Source organism: Triturus cristatus, chromosome 7 (genome assembly GCF_964204655.1).
Source record: "Triturus cristatus chromosome 7, aTriCri1.1, whole genome shotgun sequence".
Lineage (NCBI taxonomy): Eukaryota > Metazoa > Chordata > Amphibia > Caudata > Salamandridae > Triturus > Triturus cristatus.
In genome coordinates, this window is record NC_140590.1 from 1,834,255,808 (window position 1) to 1,834,271,557 (window position 15,750).

General features: G+C 43.2%; 1 protein-coding gene across 1 annotated transcript in view; it reads right to left on the reverse strand.

Annotated features, from left to right (window-relative positions):
- Positions 1-15,750, reverse strand: part of LOC146813350 (transient receptor potential cation channel subfamily V member 6-like) — a 184,778-nt gene that overhangs the window by 13,400 nt on the left and 155,628 nt on the right. Inside the window, exons 11-13 of the mRNA XM_085620159.1 lie at positions 9,461-9,626; positions 2,854-2,920; positions 1-190 (exon numbers count right to left, since the gene is read on the reverse strand). The exon at positions 1-190 is cut by the window's left edge and continues 79 nt beyond it. Of these exons, the coding sequence (XP_085476285.1) occupies positions 1-190; positions 2,854-2,920; positions 9,461-9,626 (423 nt within the window). The remainder of the gene's footprint in view (positions 191-2,853; positions 2,921-9,460; positions 9,627-15,750) is intronic.

Here is a 15,750-nt window from a genome sequence, read left to right on the forward strand (position 1 = left end):
ATGAGAAGGGCAGCGAGGACCGCGAATGCGGAATACAATACAGGATACATGAGCGGAAGGTCAACGCTGTAGTTGGCAGGCCCATCAATGAGCGTCAGGGAGAGTTCAAAGGTACTGAAGAGGGACATGGGGTAGCTGAAGAAATGTCCCAGCTCACTGGGATCCTCAGTTTGGAAAGTGACGAAAAAAGCTGGAAAAAGAATTGAGAAAATGAAGGAAAACATCTTATATTGACAGCATTAAAACCATATGCGTTCAGTAGAGAATACATTAAGTTACATAGTTTACGAAATCCTTCGATTACAACCAGTGGTGAAAGCTCCAGGGCATTAGTGGTAGGGAGGGGGTAAAAAAAAGAAAAATATGTAACTTATCTGCCGGCCGGTTGCCTCCTCTCCTCCATCCTCTTTTCTTCCCAGCAGCACAAAACGGAAGCACACAGGCTCTCAGATTCCCTTAGCCAATCACAACGTTGCTGTCACTAGTATGATAGCAGTGTCATGATTGCTCAGAGCGGCCTGGTTCGGCGCTCAGACAGGGAGTGGGAGCCTATGCATTTTCTCCACCCAGGCTCTGCAATACAGCTGGGTGGAGAACATGCTAAGTGCGCATGACTATTTTGCCGGCCCAAGATGGCCACCCAAATCATCATGTGCACTTAAGTGCAAAAAGCCCTGCTCCCCCTGTTGGCTGTGATTACAGCCAAGACCCACCCGTCCCAAACTGGCTTCAGCATGGTCAAATAAAATGATAATAACATCTTGTTATTATCAATCTATTTTTCCTTTTTTGCACTGCTGAAAAGCACTGGGGTGAGGCTCTGCTGCATTAGCGGCGGATCCGCAGCTGATTACACTTCACTCTGATGCCTTATTTTTCATGCAGTGCACTCGAGACGTATGTAATGGTCAATTACTGCTCTTATCCCACTTTCAATCTCTTGATAAGCAACAAATATTTACATTTATATTTTTAGTGGGGAGTTTGTCATACATTCTCCTTGAGTGTGTCTCTGTGTGTATCTGTGTCTCCATGCCACTTTTTATTATGTGCACGTACAGGTATGTTAACGTATCTTGAAGATAAACAAAGTTTTTGCATTGGGTTTGCATCACTTTTGATGCAGACTTGACGCAAAATCCTTTGTGGTATTTATAAAGCAGCGCAAATTGTTAGGTGCATTGCTTTGTAAAAATAAAAGTAATACAAAGACACAATAAATGTTTCATTGGTGGTGTGTGGGCATTCCCATGCATCCACCCATGGTTTTTGACACAAACCCTTAGGTACAAACTTGTAGACATATATTTTCTCCAAAATGGTGCACCTGCTCGGGGCTAGTGTAACAAGGAGAAACATCTTCATTTATGCTGGTTATTTCCTCAGTCTGCAGCACACATGCAGCACACATGAAAATAGGCTCAAAGGTTAGTTTTGTGCAGGAAGGCCACCCTTGCCACAGAAAAGCTATCATGACCTAAACGAAGACACCATTGCACTATGGAGGGTCAGGGCGGCTGCATTAGCACTAGACAGCCACAAGTGCACCCGTGCATGGAGATAACAGAACTGCGCCATTCCTTCAAGGGTATGGGGCAGTTCTGCTCGCTCCCGTTGACGCAACACGGTGCAGCATCTTCACTTGCGGCACTGCATCAATGCTTTGGAAATGTGCCCCTAAGTTTGTGAAGTGTTGTATGTTTGTGTGTGTGTGCATGCGAGCTCATGTCTGTGTAGCATGGGAGGGGGAAATGTGCTGCAGGTGTATTTTGTGTCTGTTAATAATGTGTTTTGAATGTCTATGGATGGCTAGAGCGGTCGACCTTGAAGCTGGGGAACTGGGTTCGAGTCTTGACAGGGACGCTCAACATCCTGTGATTCTGGATAAATCCTGTAATGTCCCCTTGCCTAACAAAAACACGTGAATGGGTCCCTCTGTAACGCAACTGGTGCTCATCCAAAGCGCTCTGACCCCTTTGAGATCAGTACACACTGTATAAAACTACCCCAAAAATAAAAAAGATGTAGTGCCCAGGCCTAGACAGTTCAACAGACCTAGTGACAAAGGCTGTAAGCCCTGAGACAGAATACGTGATCATTTAGAGCAAGGCGGTGATGTGGTAGTGGTGGAAGCAGCGAGGAAGGGGTCTGTCCACTGTAGGTCTCTGTGGTTTTGAATGATCGAGTGTGAGGAGCATGTCTGGATGATGGGAGTGTGTGGCAAGGCATCAGTGGTGTGGGTGAGTGTGCTTTTTTTGTACATTTAAGAGTGTGTGCCAGAATGTGTGGATATTGAAGTTTTGATAAGTTAATGTTCCTTTTGCTCTTTTTCGCCAACCACATCTGGAAGCACTCGATGTTCCTGGTGAGCTGAAGGGTGGTGATCCAGGATTGGGTCTTAAATGCAGTGTTATGTGTTAGCCCCGATAGAGCAGTCTCACATAGCCTGATAGTGCACACTATTACCGCTGCCGGTTGACTCTAAGAGGAGGTCTAAGCGCGATTCTTCGCGGCGTTACACCCACACGACAGCTTGTACACTCGGTTACGCGGTCCGGAGGTGAATTTCCATGCCCCTCCCCTAGTTTAAACCTGTGTTACTCCCCTGTTCACATGACATATTATTCATTCGTATCCTTGGGATACACACACAGGCTCGTACTTGATCATATAATTTTTCTGATGAATCTACGTCAGGATATACAGATGGTGTGTGATACCGCATACTGTACTTTATGCCATAAATGCTAGAAAGTTGTGAATGATGTACGGTATATTAAAACTGAAATTGTCAATAAAAATATGTTACAAAAAAAAAGTGCAGTGTTATGTGTTAGGTTAACATCAGATTACCTCCAGAAAAGCCCAGGATGACCACTGCCATGAGTCCACAGAACTGCAGGACATCGCAGAACAGCATCTGGGGAGAAGGCATGGGAGAGCCTGTCACTGAGGCTTGTAGTAAACTCTCATCTTTTGCATGTTCACATATTCATGCATCAAACACCAGTTCTTATTGTCAGCTGTTGCATCACGTTATTTCATCTGACTTACAATACATATGGCAGTAAATATTAAATAAAACAATGACATGAAGGAATAATAATTTATATCTGCAGACAAAGGGAATAAGAGAGGAAACAAAGACAACAGAAGAAAAAACATTCTTAGCCTTTCGAAGCTGCACCTATCAATGCTCACAAATGTTCCTTCACAAAACATTTTGACTGGTGCCATGACATGCCTTGGTGGTAAATGAATGTTGTGCTTGCGTCCCTCGCCTTTTACCACTGTATTATCAAAGCAGGGTTCTGGAGGAGGCAAAGCACCACAAAAGCATTTGTGACTCTTTGTTTTGTGGTATTTTCCTGTGCTGGGGATGTGTTATTTTGTTTTTTGTGCTGCAGTGTGGGAATGTCTGGTCTTGTACTTCAGTTGTTGTGCTGTGTTTTCCTTTGCCTGTTTACTCTAATATACCCTAATATGTTTGTGTTGTTGTGTTGCTTTGGATATGTTATTGTGTTATGTTCTGTTGCTCACTTTACATGTGTCAGCATATACTGCAACATTTCAAGTCCAAAGCAGGGCATGTATTCCAAACTCCATTGACAAGGAGCCACGTACCACAGTTTACGGTGGGAAAATAGTGCTGCTTCAATTCTTCCACTACTTACAACATCCGCGGAGCACTATAATGTGCAAAATAGTATTAATGACTGCCATGCAAGCGAGCAGCACTTCAGCGTGCATGTGTTCCATGCATTACAACATTACAGCCAGACCTATTTATATTGCCAATGCTTCTTGTTTTGTATCTGATGTTGCTTTATGTTATTTAGTGGTGCTTTATGTTATTACTTGTATTATTTTGTTTTGCTATAGCATGCTCTAAGGAACACATTGTGTTTTTTAGTTCTCGCCGGCTGGACAGAGTATACATATTGTTTGTTTACTTACAGCAGTCTTAGAGCCCACCCATTCCTTACAATTGATTGGCTTCATTGCCACTTTCATTTTCTTACTCCTTACTCTTTAGCTAGTGCATGCTTTTCTTCCTCATCTTGTGTTTGTTCCTCCCCTGGAGCATGGACACATTGCTTGTGTTTTTTTGTTTAACCAATCCATGTGCTTGCATGGGTTTTCCATCTGCCCCTAGACTTTACTTTTCTTCCCCGCTCTCTCTCTTCCCCATCTGCTACTCCCATGCCTGCTCCACGTTGCTGCCTCATTTACTTTTCCTCCCCTAACCTCCAACCTTCCATGTTACTCTTTACCTCCATTAGTTTGCTCACCTCCCCACACCCACCATGTTGATTCCCTCTGCCTGTGTCTCCATGTTGCTTCCGCTACACCCTCTGTGTTACTTCTCCCTACATTTGTATCCTCCACAACCATCCTACGTGATTCTGCCCACTGCCCTCCATATTGCTTTCACCCTTGAGGTCCATGCCGCTGTCTCTCATGTGTTTCCCCCTTTGTCCCCTGTTCAATCCATCATGTTGCTTCCCGCCCCTTCCTGTCATCTTGCTTCAGCACCACGGCTAACCGTGACCTAGTCCTAGCCCAGCTGCTGCATACACGTAGACTTGCAAAAGAACATGTGGCTGTCCATTTCTGCGTTGTCTTTTTATCTTTAAGGATGTCCTCCGAGAGGGTACACTTGGTGCAGAGCTCACGGCCTGGCTTCAGAGAATGTGCTCAAGATTCTCAAGAGCCTGAGCTCGGCCCCCAGTTCTGCACTCGTGTTCTCTGGGATCCCTGTTGCTCGACTCCCAGTGGAGCTGACCATATTTGGGTCTGCTTTGCCAGGGAGCAAATGACCTGCATGACGTTGGATCAATTTTGCGGAGCAACAAATACTGCAGATCATCTTCCAAAGGGGGGCAAGTGGGATCAAGAGCCCCAAGCCCTACAATCACAACCTGCTGTGTCACAGTGGATGAGGTCAGGCCTTCAGCCATCTTTCGATGAGGTTCATAACTCCTCCCTCTGATGCGTAACAGTCGTCATTCTTCTGCCCTCCCAGAGATGCTGCAGACTGAGTGCCACAGAGAAGCAAGGACATCACTCCTTCTTTCTGCACAAGTTTTACATTTCACTCCAAGGACTCCACAGTTTTTCAACATCACAATTTTTATGTCACCTATGAAACAGCTTTTAGCTGTATGTAGGCAAAAGCTTATCACAGAACTGGGACGTTTGTGATCAGAATATTTTTTTTTTCAAATGTACAAAATGGAAAATGTGATTTGGTAACTTGCTACCGAATTGCAATTTGCATTTGCTATTCAGTGTTTGGAAGGGGCATGTTTTGGGCGTCCCTTCCAGATACAGAATCTGCATGGTATGTATATCTGTTTTGCGAATAAATTCTGGTCGCAAAAATGTAATTTTTTACCACCATTTTAAAAGTGGTGGTAACCCATTTGCAAATGGGAAGGGGTCCCTTTGAGAATGTTGAAATAAATATTTTTTAAGAGCAGCCAATGGTCCACTGCCTGCTCCTAAAAATGAAATGTCAACGTTTCATTTTTTTTATTTTTAAATGCTTCCCATTTCCCTTTAAGGAAAAAGTACTGCTTATAAAAAATAAAAAAAAGATTGCTATGATAGAAAGCAATCACAGACATGGTGGTCTGCTGACCTCTGCAGGCAGCCATCCCTGAGTTGGCTGCGATTCCTAATAGGTTGCAAATTGTGATCTACCTCATTAATATTCATGAGTTTAATTCCAAAAAAAACAAAGGGCCAACAGACTTATCGCAAGAAAGCAACTCACAAAAGTGCTTTTGTCGGACGTAGTTCGGAGGTACTTTGCGGACCGCTTACTAAAGAGGCGTATACAGGACAGGTTCAAATATGGACTAGTTGTACCATCCCGTTTATTTATTGACCCTTTTTTTCGCTCTACTGGTACGCTGAGTTTACTAATTGATTCTGATTTTTTCAAGTCAAATTAGCACCACGAGGACAGCTACTCTTTCTTTTTAAATGGACTGAAATCAACATTTTCTGTTATTAGTCTAATTTGTTTCTAAAGCCCGGAAGAAGTTCTTCTGGCAGTTTGCCAAACAAACGAAACGCGTTGGCTGCTTCCTTAAACAATCATATTCCGAATTGACAATAAAGGATTAAAAGAAATTATAAAGAGACTCAAAAGGCTTTTTGTTCACGTGCACTGCTCTTTGGGAATTATAATATTCATGAGTTTGGTCGATTGTGACCCACTAGGAATCGCAAAGTAAGAAATAAATATTTCATACATTTTGAATGCCGATTGCCTAATAGAGAATTGTTATTCTAAGGGTACCTACACATGGCCCTTGGTGTCTACCAGTCGGTCTGGGAAGAATAAAGGATTGTGAGAATGGTTTTAAATTTGTTTGAGAATTTTTTAATGTTTTAATAGAACTTTTACTGTGCTGTTGAGAGTTTCAAGGCTTGTTGAAGAGTGTTATGGAGAAGACACAGATAGCGTGATCGATCTGTAACATTGAGAGTGAATACTATTGTGTAACATGGGTCTCAAGACAAAGCCGAGTCAGTTGCGTTTTAGGTAGGGATGCATGGAGATGTAAAGAAACACTTTTTCAAGTGGATCGAGAAGTTTAGAAATCGATTCACAGCTTATTGTTGCTTCGTATGAGAAGCTGGTGGTCTGCTTTCGCCAAGTGTCCAGGACCGTAGCAGCTGCTACCGGATTCAAGAGGAGGGGCAGGGGGGCCAGAGGGGATGAGGGACGACACAAAGATAAAATAAATACACTTACCTTTAACACCTGCCGGCTGCCCCCTCTTACCCATTTTCTGTCCTCTTCATGTTTCTGCAGTCCCAGCCGGCAGCAGGAAGCACCCACCCAGGCTCCCCTAAGCCTACGCAATGAAGCGTTGTGATTGGTCTGAGCGCCGTGGATCGTCGCTCAGCGAGGGGCTTGCAGGCTTTGCATGTTCCTCACCAGGCTGCGTAATCGAGCCTGGTGGGGAAGATGCAAAGCGTGCGGGACTGTTTGGCCAGCCATAGAGGGCCCGTCCAGCAGTCATGCCCACTTAAGGGGAACAAAGCACTCCTCTGCCCTCCTGTGCCCAGCCGCCCCCCGCCCTGAGAGCCACTGACTGTAAAGGAAAACTGCAATGATAATAACAAGAGTTATCATCTGATTCTGAGGCAGATGGCCTTCTTCTCCAACGGGAGAAGGATTTGTGTGAAAATGCTCTTAAATGGACTTTGTGGTGAATCTATGGTTGAAAACGGATTAAGTGCACCTGATTCATTCCATTTTTTGTTTTAAAGCACTTGCAAACACAAGTGGTTAATTCAAAGAAACAGATTCTGTCCTTTGCAGATCCATCTTCTAAAGCAATATTGGGAATCAGGCAGCTCACGGAGGCTTCAAAAGACCGTGGCTGCTGCATGAATGAATTGAGAGCAGTTTGGAATCACATTGGTCTCACTGCACTATTGCAAAGCTCTTTGCATTTTCACCCTTTCTAAAATTAACGTTTAACTGTTTAGAAACATGTGTCCAACATGTAAACTCTTAATAAAAAATTGATAAAAAGTGATCAATTCAGGGCTTGCAGGCCACACTTATTCGTATTAGCAGCAGTGGTGCACTTGACTGTTACACTTTACACACCAAGGGACATATGTGTTAATGTTTCACGCAGGGCAGCAAGCAAACTTGCAGCACATGTAGAAAGCAGAAATAACGCAGATAAATAAAGATATTTTTCCTCGTTATTTGTCACTGGGTAAGGTGTAGCATTATGATGCGCCATCCATGGGTGGATGCATGGTAACACCCATGCTTCATCCATGGAATGCATTCCAGCTTGAAATGTAATACAACGCAGCCAAAGCAGCTTAGTTGTGTTATATTTCTTTACAAATCCCCTCAATGCAGCAGAAATCCCCCCTTGTATGACTTTGTAAATATTACTGAAGCCTTTGTGTGAAGACTTGACAAGACAAAGCCTTCATGAATCTGGGCCTAAGTACATACATTTTGCTCAACATATTTGGCACCAGGGGCCATATATACGACAGTTTATTAGCGTGAGCACGCTAAAAACCATGGGCCCATGTACAAAACAGTATTTTCCAAGTCGCAAACAAATTGCGACTCGCAAAATACTGTTTCGCAACTCGGTATTTGGAAAGGGCGACTCCATAGCCATGTACTGATGTTTTGCGGTCGCAAAACACTTGCAAATTACCACCTACTTCAAGTAGGTGGTAATGCATTCTCAAATAGGAAAGGGTCCGCAGGGGACCCCTTCCCCTTTGCAAATGCATGCAAAATAATTTTTTAAGGGCTGAGCAGTTGTCCCAGGAACCACTGCCTGCCCTTAAAAAATGAAACAAAAACGTTTATTTAATTTTTTTAAATGTAGCCTGTTTTCTTTTAAGGAAAATGGGCTGCATTTAAAGAAAAAAAAGCTGCTTTATTTAAAACCAGTACCAGACATGGTGGTCTGCTGAGCCCAGCAGGCCACCATCCCTGGGAGGGCCAGCCATTCCATATGGGGTCGCAAAATGCGAGTGGTGCATTATATATTTATAAGCCTCACATTTTGCAACCCCATCGCGAACCCCAAACAGTATCCAAGACACTGTTGTACATGCCAAATAGCGAGTCACAAATTGCGAGTTGTAAAAGTGATGCAATTTGCGAGTAGCTATTTGGCAGGTAGTACATCTGGCACAAAGACACAAAAGATAGCATTAGTTCTTCTTGTACACACACTTCTCAAGAGGCCATCTGCTGCTCTTCTGCCCCTTTGCCATTGTACTGACAGCTCACAATCTATAATATACCCTGTCAGCAAGGGAGGCTGACTTTGCTCTCTCCAGTGCCACATTTGTGATGGTGTGTGCCAGCCATCGACTCACACAATGTATGTTCAACACTGGCACTTATGAGAGAACCCCACAAGGTAGTGACCTCTGACTATTTTTGAGCATACTCAAATATATTCACAGAACTACCACTTCCAGGCCTTCTCTACAGGTTTATGAGACCTGGAAGTGCCCAACCCTTCACACTGGTATAAAAGTGGTCATTAGTTAGTAAAGTTTGCTTTAGCATTTGGCATTTGGGAGCAGGAACAGTGGGGGGTGCCAGATGCAGTGAACGACCTTGAGTTCTGGTAGTTTCATTTCTTCATATTAAGCACTGCCTCCCTCCAGTGTCTGCTCTATGCCATCATTGGGTAATTGCAAATGTGTGTAATGTCACTTACACTGGCCCAATGATGTTAGTGAAATGAGGTCACTTGAGCACAAGCTGGTATCAGCCATTCATCAATGATAAGTGTAGATGTTTTGCTCAAAAAAGAAGACAGGGAAATGTGCTTGTGAAGTTGTTCAAAAAAATAGAACAACTTGAAACTGCTGACATTGAGGTGACAATAAATATAATTTTCACATTTTTTAAAATGTAGAATTAACAGTGCCCTACCTTTTGTATCATAATTGTCAGTGGGCCCACTGATTCGAATCCACGCGCAAAGTACATCACATAACACCAGCCAAGGACCAAAGCAAATGCCATTGACGTGGCCTCTCCATCACTGTCACTAAGACGTAGGACCAGTGTCATCAGGACCAGGAAGGCATAGGTGATACTGTTGAGAAACAAACACTACCTATCATTCGCAGTATACATCTTTAAGGGTAGAAACCTTCAAGAGCTGCATCAATGGAAAATCAAGGCAAATCATGCAAAAATTAATATTACTGGCAAAGTGTTATTGTTCTTAATTGTGGGCCAAAAACGATGGGCTGGGATGCTACTCCGAGTGATTTCCAATTGTTAGACAAATTACAAGCATTCCTTCTATCACCTTTTGTTTGTTTGATATACGGAGGGTATGCCCAGACATGGGTCCCATGCTCACCATGCCAGTTGAACCAAGTCATATCTGGCTAATCGGTGCTTATCAGGGTGTAACAGGTCCTAGGTTGCTTGTATTCCTGTACGGTGAGGACCTGGCCTGTCGATTTGGGCCGGAATGTTCCCATTGGAGCAGGGTCAAAGCTGATTTGCATATGGCTGGGTCCAAACTGAGGTGTCATGGTGAGTAAAATAACGTATTGGGATACTACCCTGAGCGATTGCCAGTGGTTAGACAAATTGAAAACACACACACACACACGCACACAATTGGGGCTATTCACAAAATTAACTTAGACCTGTGAGTAAGTTACATGTATAAATTTACATTTGGCTTGTCACTATTTACGGGTAACTTGAAAGTGTAGACTTAATCAAGAGGTGGAGCCACATTTCTGAGTGTAAGTTAGCACAGCCAAAAAGGAGGATTAGCAGCACGCATGGCCAACAACTTATACTGCAACACCCTTCGATAGAAACAAATTGAGTCATGAACCTAGCATAGAACCCCATACGAAATAATGTTAAATTAAAATACGTTATTTCAACCTTTTAAATATAGAGATATAAAATTAATTTAATGATCAAAAGGTTCAGTATGATCAAAACTAAATATTATTTTATGAAAAAATATTTCATTAACTTTTTATGAATTAAAAAATAAATGCAACATTATTTTTATAGAAAAAATTTGATGGAAATCAACTCTATAAATTATTTTGTAATTTGTAAATGGAGGTCAGGCCAGAGGTCAATACAAGACCCTCATAGGAACGAATTTCCCACGCATAACCAAAGATTAATGGCCCAGCAGGTGTTAATGTGGCAGTCAGACACTGAAATCAGGAAGAGCGGCTCTGCGAGGTGGATACTTGGCTGGAGCACGGATGGCCAAACAATTCTCTGATTCCAGTTTGGTCGTATTTTTCCATCTCTATTTATAAATACAGACGGAAGAAAAGTATTTTTCCGTCTATATTTATGTGTAAAAATCCGTTTAAATGGAAAACCGGGAGCCTTATTTGTAATACATCATAAATAAGTATAAACAGTTTACTATAGGTAAGATTTTTAATAAATCTTTTAACAGTAATGTTCATTTAATTCAATACAATAAATAAATTAATTCAATTTTTAATTCAAAATTAGGTTGCTAGTGCTGCAGCATTTTTATGTTGTTAAAAACATAGATATGAATACATAACATTAATTTACATTAATATTTACATTACAACTATTTGTACTCAGTGGTGGAGATCTCGCTGTAGAAAAGTATAGGGAAAAGAAAAATATATTTATTACATTTTAAAAATATGTTCATGGTAAATACTACTCTAAATTAATTTTATATATTAATATCAAAATACAAAAACATTCTACAGCACTATTAACTGAATTCAAAATTTTAAAAAATATGATTTTGAAAATATTTAATTAAATTAAAATTATCATTTAGAAGGTTACATTATAAACAAAATTCCCACCTAAATTACAAATGTATGTTTTTATTATATATGAATATGTACTAAAGGTGATACACAGCGTTAATTAAAAGCAATTGAATCATATTTTAATACAACTGAAAGTTACACTCATTTTTAGATTAAAAAAAAAATATTATTATTTTTTTAACATTAAATAAAAAATCTTTTTATTTTTAGTTTATTGTTGAACATTAAGTGAAATGGTTTCAAAAGCAATTCTCCTCTATGGACCACCCATGCATCGGTACAGCGAACAACCTCCATGATTTAATATCCAATAGTTCTTTTTATTATTATTCCATTCTTTTTAATGAACGCCGTGTTTTGGCTGACACCTTCAACTGTATCCCACACACATTGCGGTGCATAGCATAGTTATAGGAGTCCTTTTTTTTAGTTCTATGACCCTACAACACTAGAGCAACAACTCTATTGGGGTCGCAATGACTGATTTCAACCTCCATTAATTTCATGAAGGTTTTTCTTGAGGGTTTTTTGGAGCATTATTTAGAAACAAATGATTTAATATAATACAGAGACATAAATCTGTGCTATTTCTAATTATTTAATAATTTTATCAATTTCCTTTGTTGGTAAGTCCCATAAATCGTATTTGTTCAATTATCATCAAAATGCATAGTGCTTCAAGGTGTAGTGATATTTTATAAAAGTGCACATTACACTCCAAACAGTTAATGCTTGATCTTAGGAAATCCTATGCTTTTGCACCTTATCAAATTTTTCAGCTACTATTCATTCAATATGGGTAATGTGTAATATGTAGATGTCACTTATAAAAAACACATATGAAGGTCATATGTGGAAATCACAAATACAAGGGTCATAAATAAGTCTAGTCTAAACCTGCACTACGCCTCCCAATTTTAATATTTAGTGCATAGTGCAAGAACCCTAGAACCTAAAGTATGCAAACCTTCTTGCACACTACTTTGCGATAGTTACATTCTGTGTGATAATATTTTACTCATGAATTCATAGCGTCTCAAAGTTCACAAAGTCCATAACATGTCCAATGTGTGATCGTAGTCACTTTTGCAATTGTAGATCTTGTACGGATACTGTTAAGCACAATACTTGGGTATTATGACAGATGTCTTAGTTTATAATTATGGGAATGTAGTATTTGCAACCATATAGTACTTCACAGTACAAAAATGAATATTTAAAGAGCATGACTGCTCCAAAGTGCACAATGGACAATCATAATTCCTCTTGCAATTGCAAATCTATTACAGTTACCATTGGGCAAATCATCTGAGTCTCATAAAGCACATACAAAGTGCCTAATATTTATAAAGTGCATAATACTTGAGTTCAAGGACCCACTAATTGTCAATTCTCCTTGATGAAAATAAAAGGGACACTGTTCATAGCACGAAACATCCAATATGCAATTTCCTAATAGCCAAAGTAAAATTATGTTATTCTATACAAATTCAACATTGACATTTCACTCTCTAGATCTTTGTGTCGGTTAATAGGTAACTCAGATTCCACAGGAAATTGGTATTCAATATATATAGGATAATAGAGAAGAAAAGTGCCAATTGTCATAATCTACATATTGCTAAATTTCTCAATCTCATTCCCTATAAAGTGCATAGTCTCTCCGAAATTTGAAAAGTTCCATACAATGCCCAATTTACAAGTGTACATATAGTTCAGCATCTGCATTGTGGCCCCAAGGTATTACTGTTCCCATTGACAATATCATACGAAATTCTTGCTTCCTTAATTCTTTCTCTAGATCATCTCCTCATGCATGAGCCCAAATGTGTTTAACTCCACAAATGTTAAAAGTTGTCAATGATCGATTGTGGAATTGTTAAAAATGGCAGGCCATAGGGTAACTTTTGTCACCATTCCTTATGGCTCGGATGTGGTGTAATATTGTCAGTTTTAACATATTTATGGTGCTACTCACGTATAGCTTATCAAACCCACATCTGAGAACATAAATCATATAATCCGTATTACAGGTGATACGATAATTGATTTTCACCTCATGGACATCAAAGGTTCGGTAGCTCCTGCAGTTTGAACCATATTTGCAGGGTTTGCAGGAATTACATTTCACAAAGCCTCCCATATTCGCAGAAAGCCAATAATTTTGATCTTGCTTCGGGCGATAATGACTGAAGGTCAAAATGTTTCCCAAAGGACTCGCTTTTTGGGAAGTTATTCAAAGCCCCATTTCCACAATATCTCTCAGGAGCTCGTCCTTGTTTAAGACATGCCAGTTTTTTTGCAGGACCCTCCTGATGTTTGGTTGCACCATATTTTATTCCAAAAATAATCTTTTCACTTCATGACGTTTTTCTTTTGGAATTTTGCTTTGTGAATATAGCAATGGGAGACAGTTCAAGTACAGGCAGCACTCACCTGCTGGTTGGGATCATCGCCAGCACTCCACTGTACTTCGGTGGGACCGGAGTCCCAGAGTTTATCACCGCAGGCGTCGCCAGCCCACACAGGCATCCGGCCTCTACCAGGGGACTACCTGTTCCAGCATTCCCTGTTCTGCCGCAGGTGTCGCTCATGAGGGAGAGGCGTCTGGCTGCCATAGAGCTTATAGCGCTTCTTCTCCCCCTGCGGTGCGGGAGACAGTTCAAGCACTGGCAGCACTCACCTGCTGGTTGGGATTATCGCCAGCACTCCACTGTACTTTGTTGGCACCGGAGTCCCAGAGTTTATCACCGCAGGCGTCGCCAGCTCACACAGGCATCCGTCCTCCTCCAGGGGACTACCTGTCCCAGCATTCCCTGTTCTTCCGCAGGTGCCGCTCGTGAGGGGGAGGCATCTGGCTGCCATCGCGCTTTTAGCGCTGCCTCTCCCCCCGTGGCTCAGGAGATACTTCAAGCACCAGCAGCACTCACCTGCTGGTTGGGATCATCGCCAGCACTCCACTGTACTTCGGTGGGACCGGAGTCCCAGAGTTTATCACCGCAGGCGTCGCCAGCCCACACAGGCGTCCGGCCTCTATCCAGGGGACTACCTGTCCCAGAATTCCCTGTTCTGATGCAGGTGTTGCTCGTGATGGGGAGGTATCTGGCTGCCATGGCGCTTATAGTGCTACCTCTCCCCCCACGGCGCGAAGACTGTTCAAGCCCCGGCAGCACTCACCTGCTGGTTGGGATCATCACCAGCACTCCACTGTACTTTGGTGGGACCAGAGTCCCAAAGTTTATCACCGCAGGCGTCGCCAGCCCACACAGTCATCCGGCCTCTACCAGGGAACTACCTGTCCCAGCATTCCCTGTTCTGCCGCAGGTGTCGCTCATGAGGGAGAGGCGTCTGGCTGCCATAGAGCTTATAGCGCTTCTTCTCCCCCCGCGGTGCGGGAGACAGTTCAAGCACTGGCAGCACTCACCTGCTGGCTGGGATCATCGCCAGCACTCCACTGTACTTTGGTGGGACCGGAGTCCCAGAGTTTATCACCGCAGGCGTCGCCAGCCCACACAGGCATCCGGCCTCTACCAGGGGACTACCTGTCCCAGCATTCCCTGTTCTGCCGCAGGTGTCGCTCATGAGGGCGTCTGGCTGCCATAGAGCTTAAAGTGCTGCTTCTCCCCCTGCGGCGTGGGAGACAGTTCAAACCCCGGCAGCACTCACCTGCTGGTTGGGATCATCGCCAGCACTCCACTGTACTTTGGTGGGACCGGAGTCCCAGAGTTTATCACCGCAGGCGTCGCCCACCCACACAGGCGTCCGGCCTCCTCCAGGGGACTACCTGTCCCAGCATTCCCTGTTCTTCTGCAGGTGCCGCTTGTGAGGGGGAGGCGTCTGGCTGTCATCGTGCTTTTAGCACTGCCTCCCCCCCGTTGCTCGGGAGACAGTTCAAGCACCAGCAGCACTCACCTGCTGGTTGGGATCATCGCCAGCACTCCACTGTACTTTGGTGCGGCCGGAGTCCCAGGGTTTATCACTGCAGGCGTCGCCAGCCCACACAGGCGTCCGGCCTCCTCCAGGGGACTACCTGTCCCAGCATTCCCTGTTCTTCCGCAGGTGCCGCTCGTGCGGGGGAGGCATCTGGCTGCCATCGCGCTTATAGCGCTACCTCTCCCCCCGCAGCGCGGGAGACAGTTCAAGCCCTGGCAGCACTCACCTGCTGGTTGGGATCATCACCAGCACTTCTCTGTACTTTGGTGGGACCGGAGTCCCAGGGTTTATCACCGCAGGCGTCGCCAGCCCACACAGGCATCCGGCCTCCTCCAGGGGACTACCTGTTCCAGCATTCCCTGTTCTTCTGCAGGTGCCGCTCGTGAGGGGGAGGTGTCTGGCTGCCATCGTGCTTTTAGCACTGCCTCTCCCCCATGGCTCGGGACACAGTTCAAGCACCAGCAGCACTCA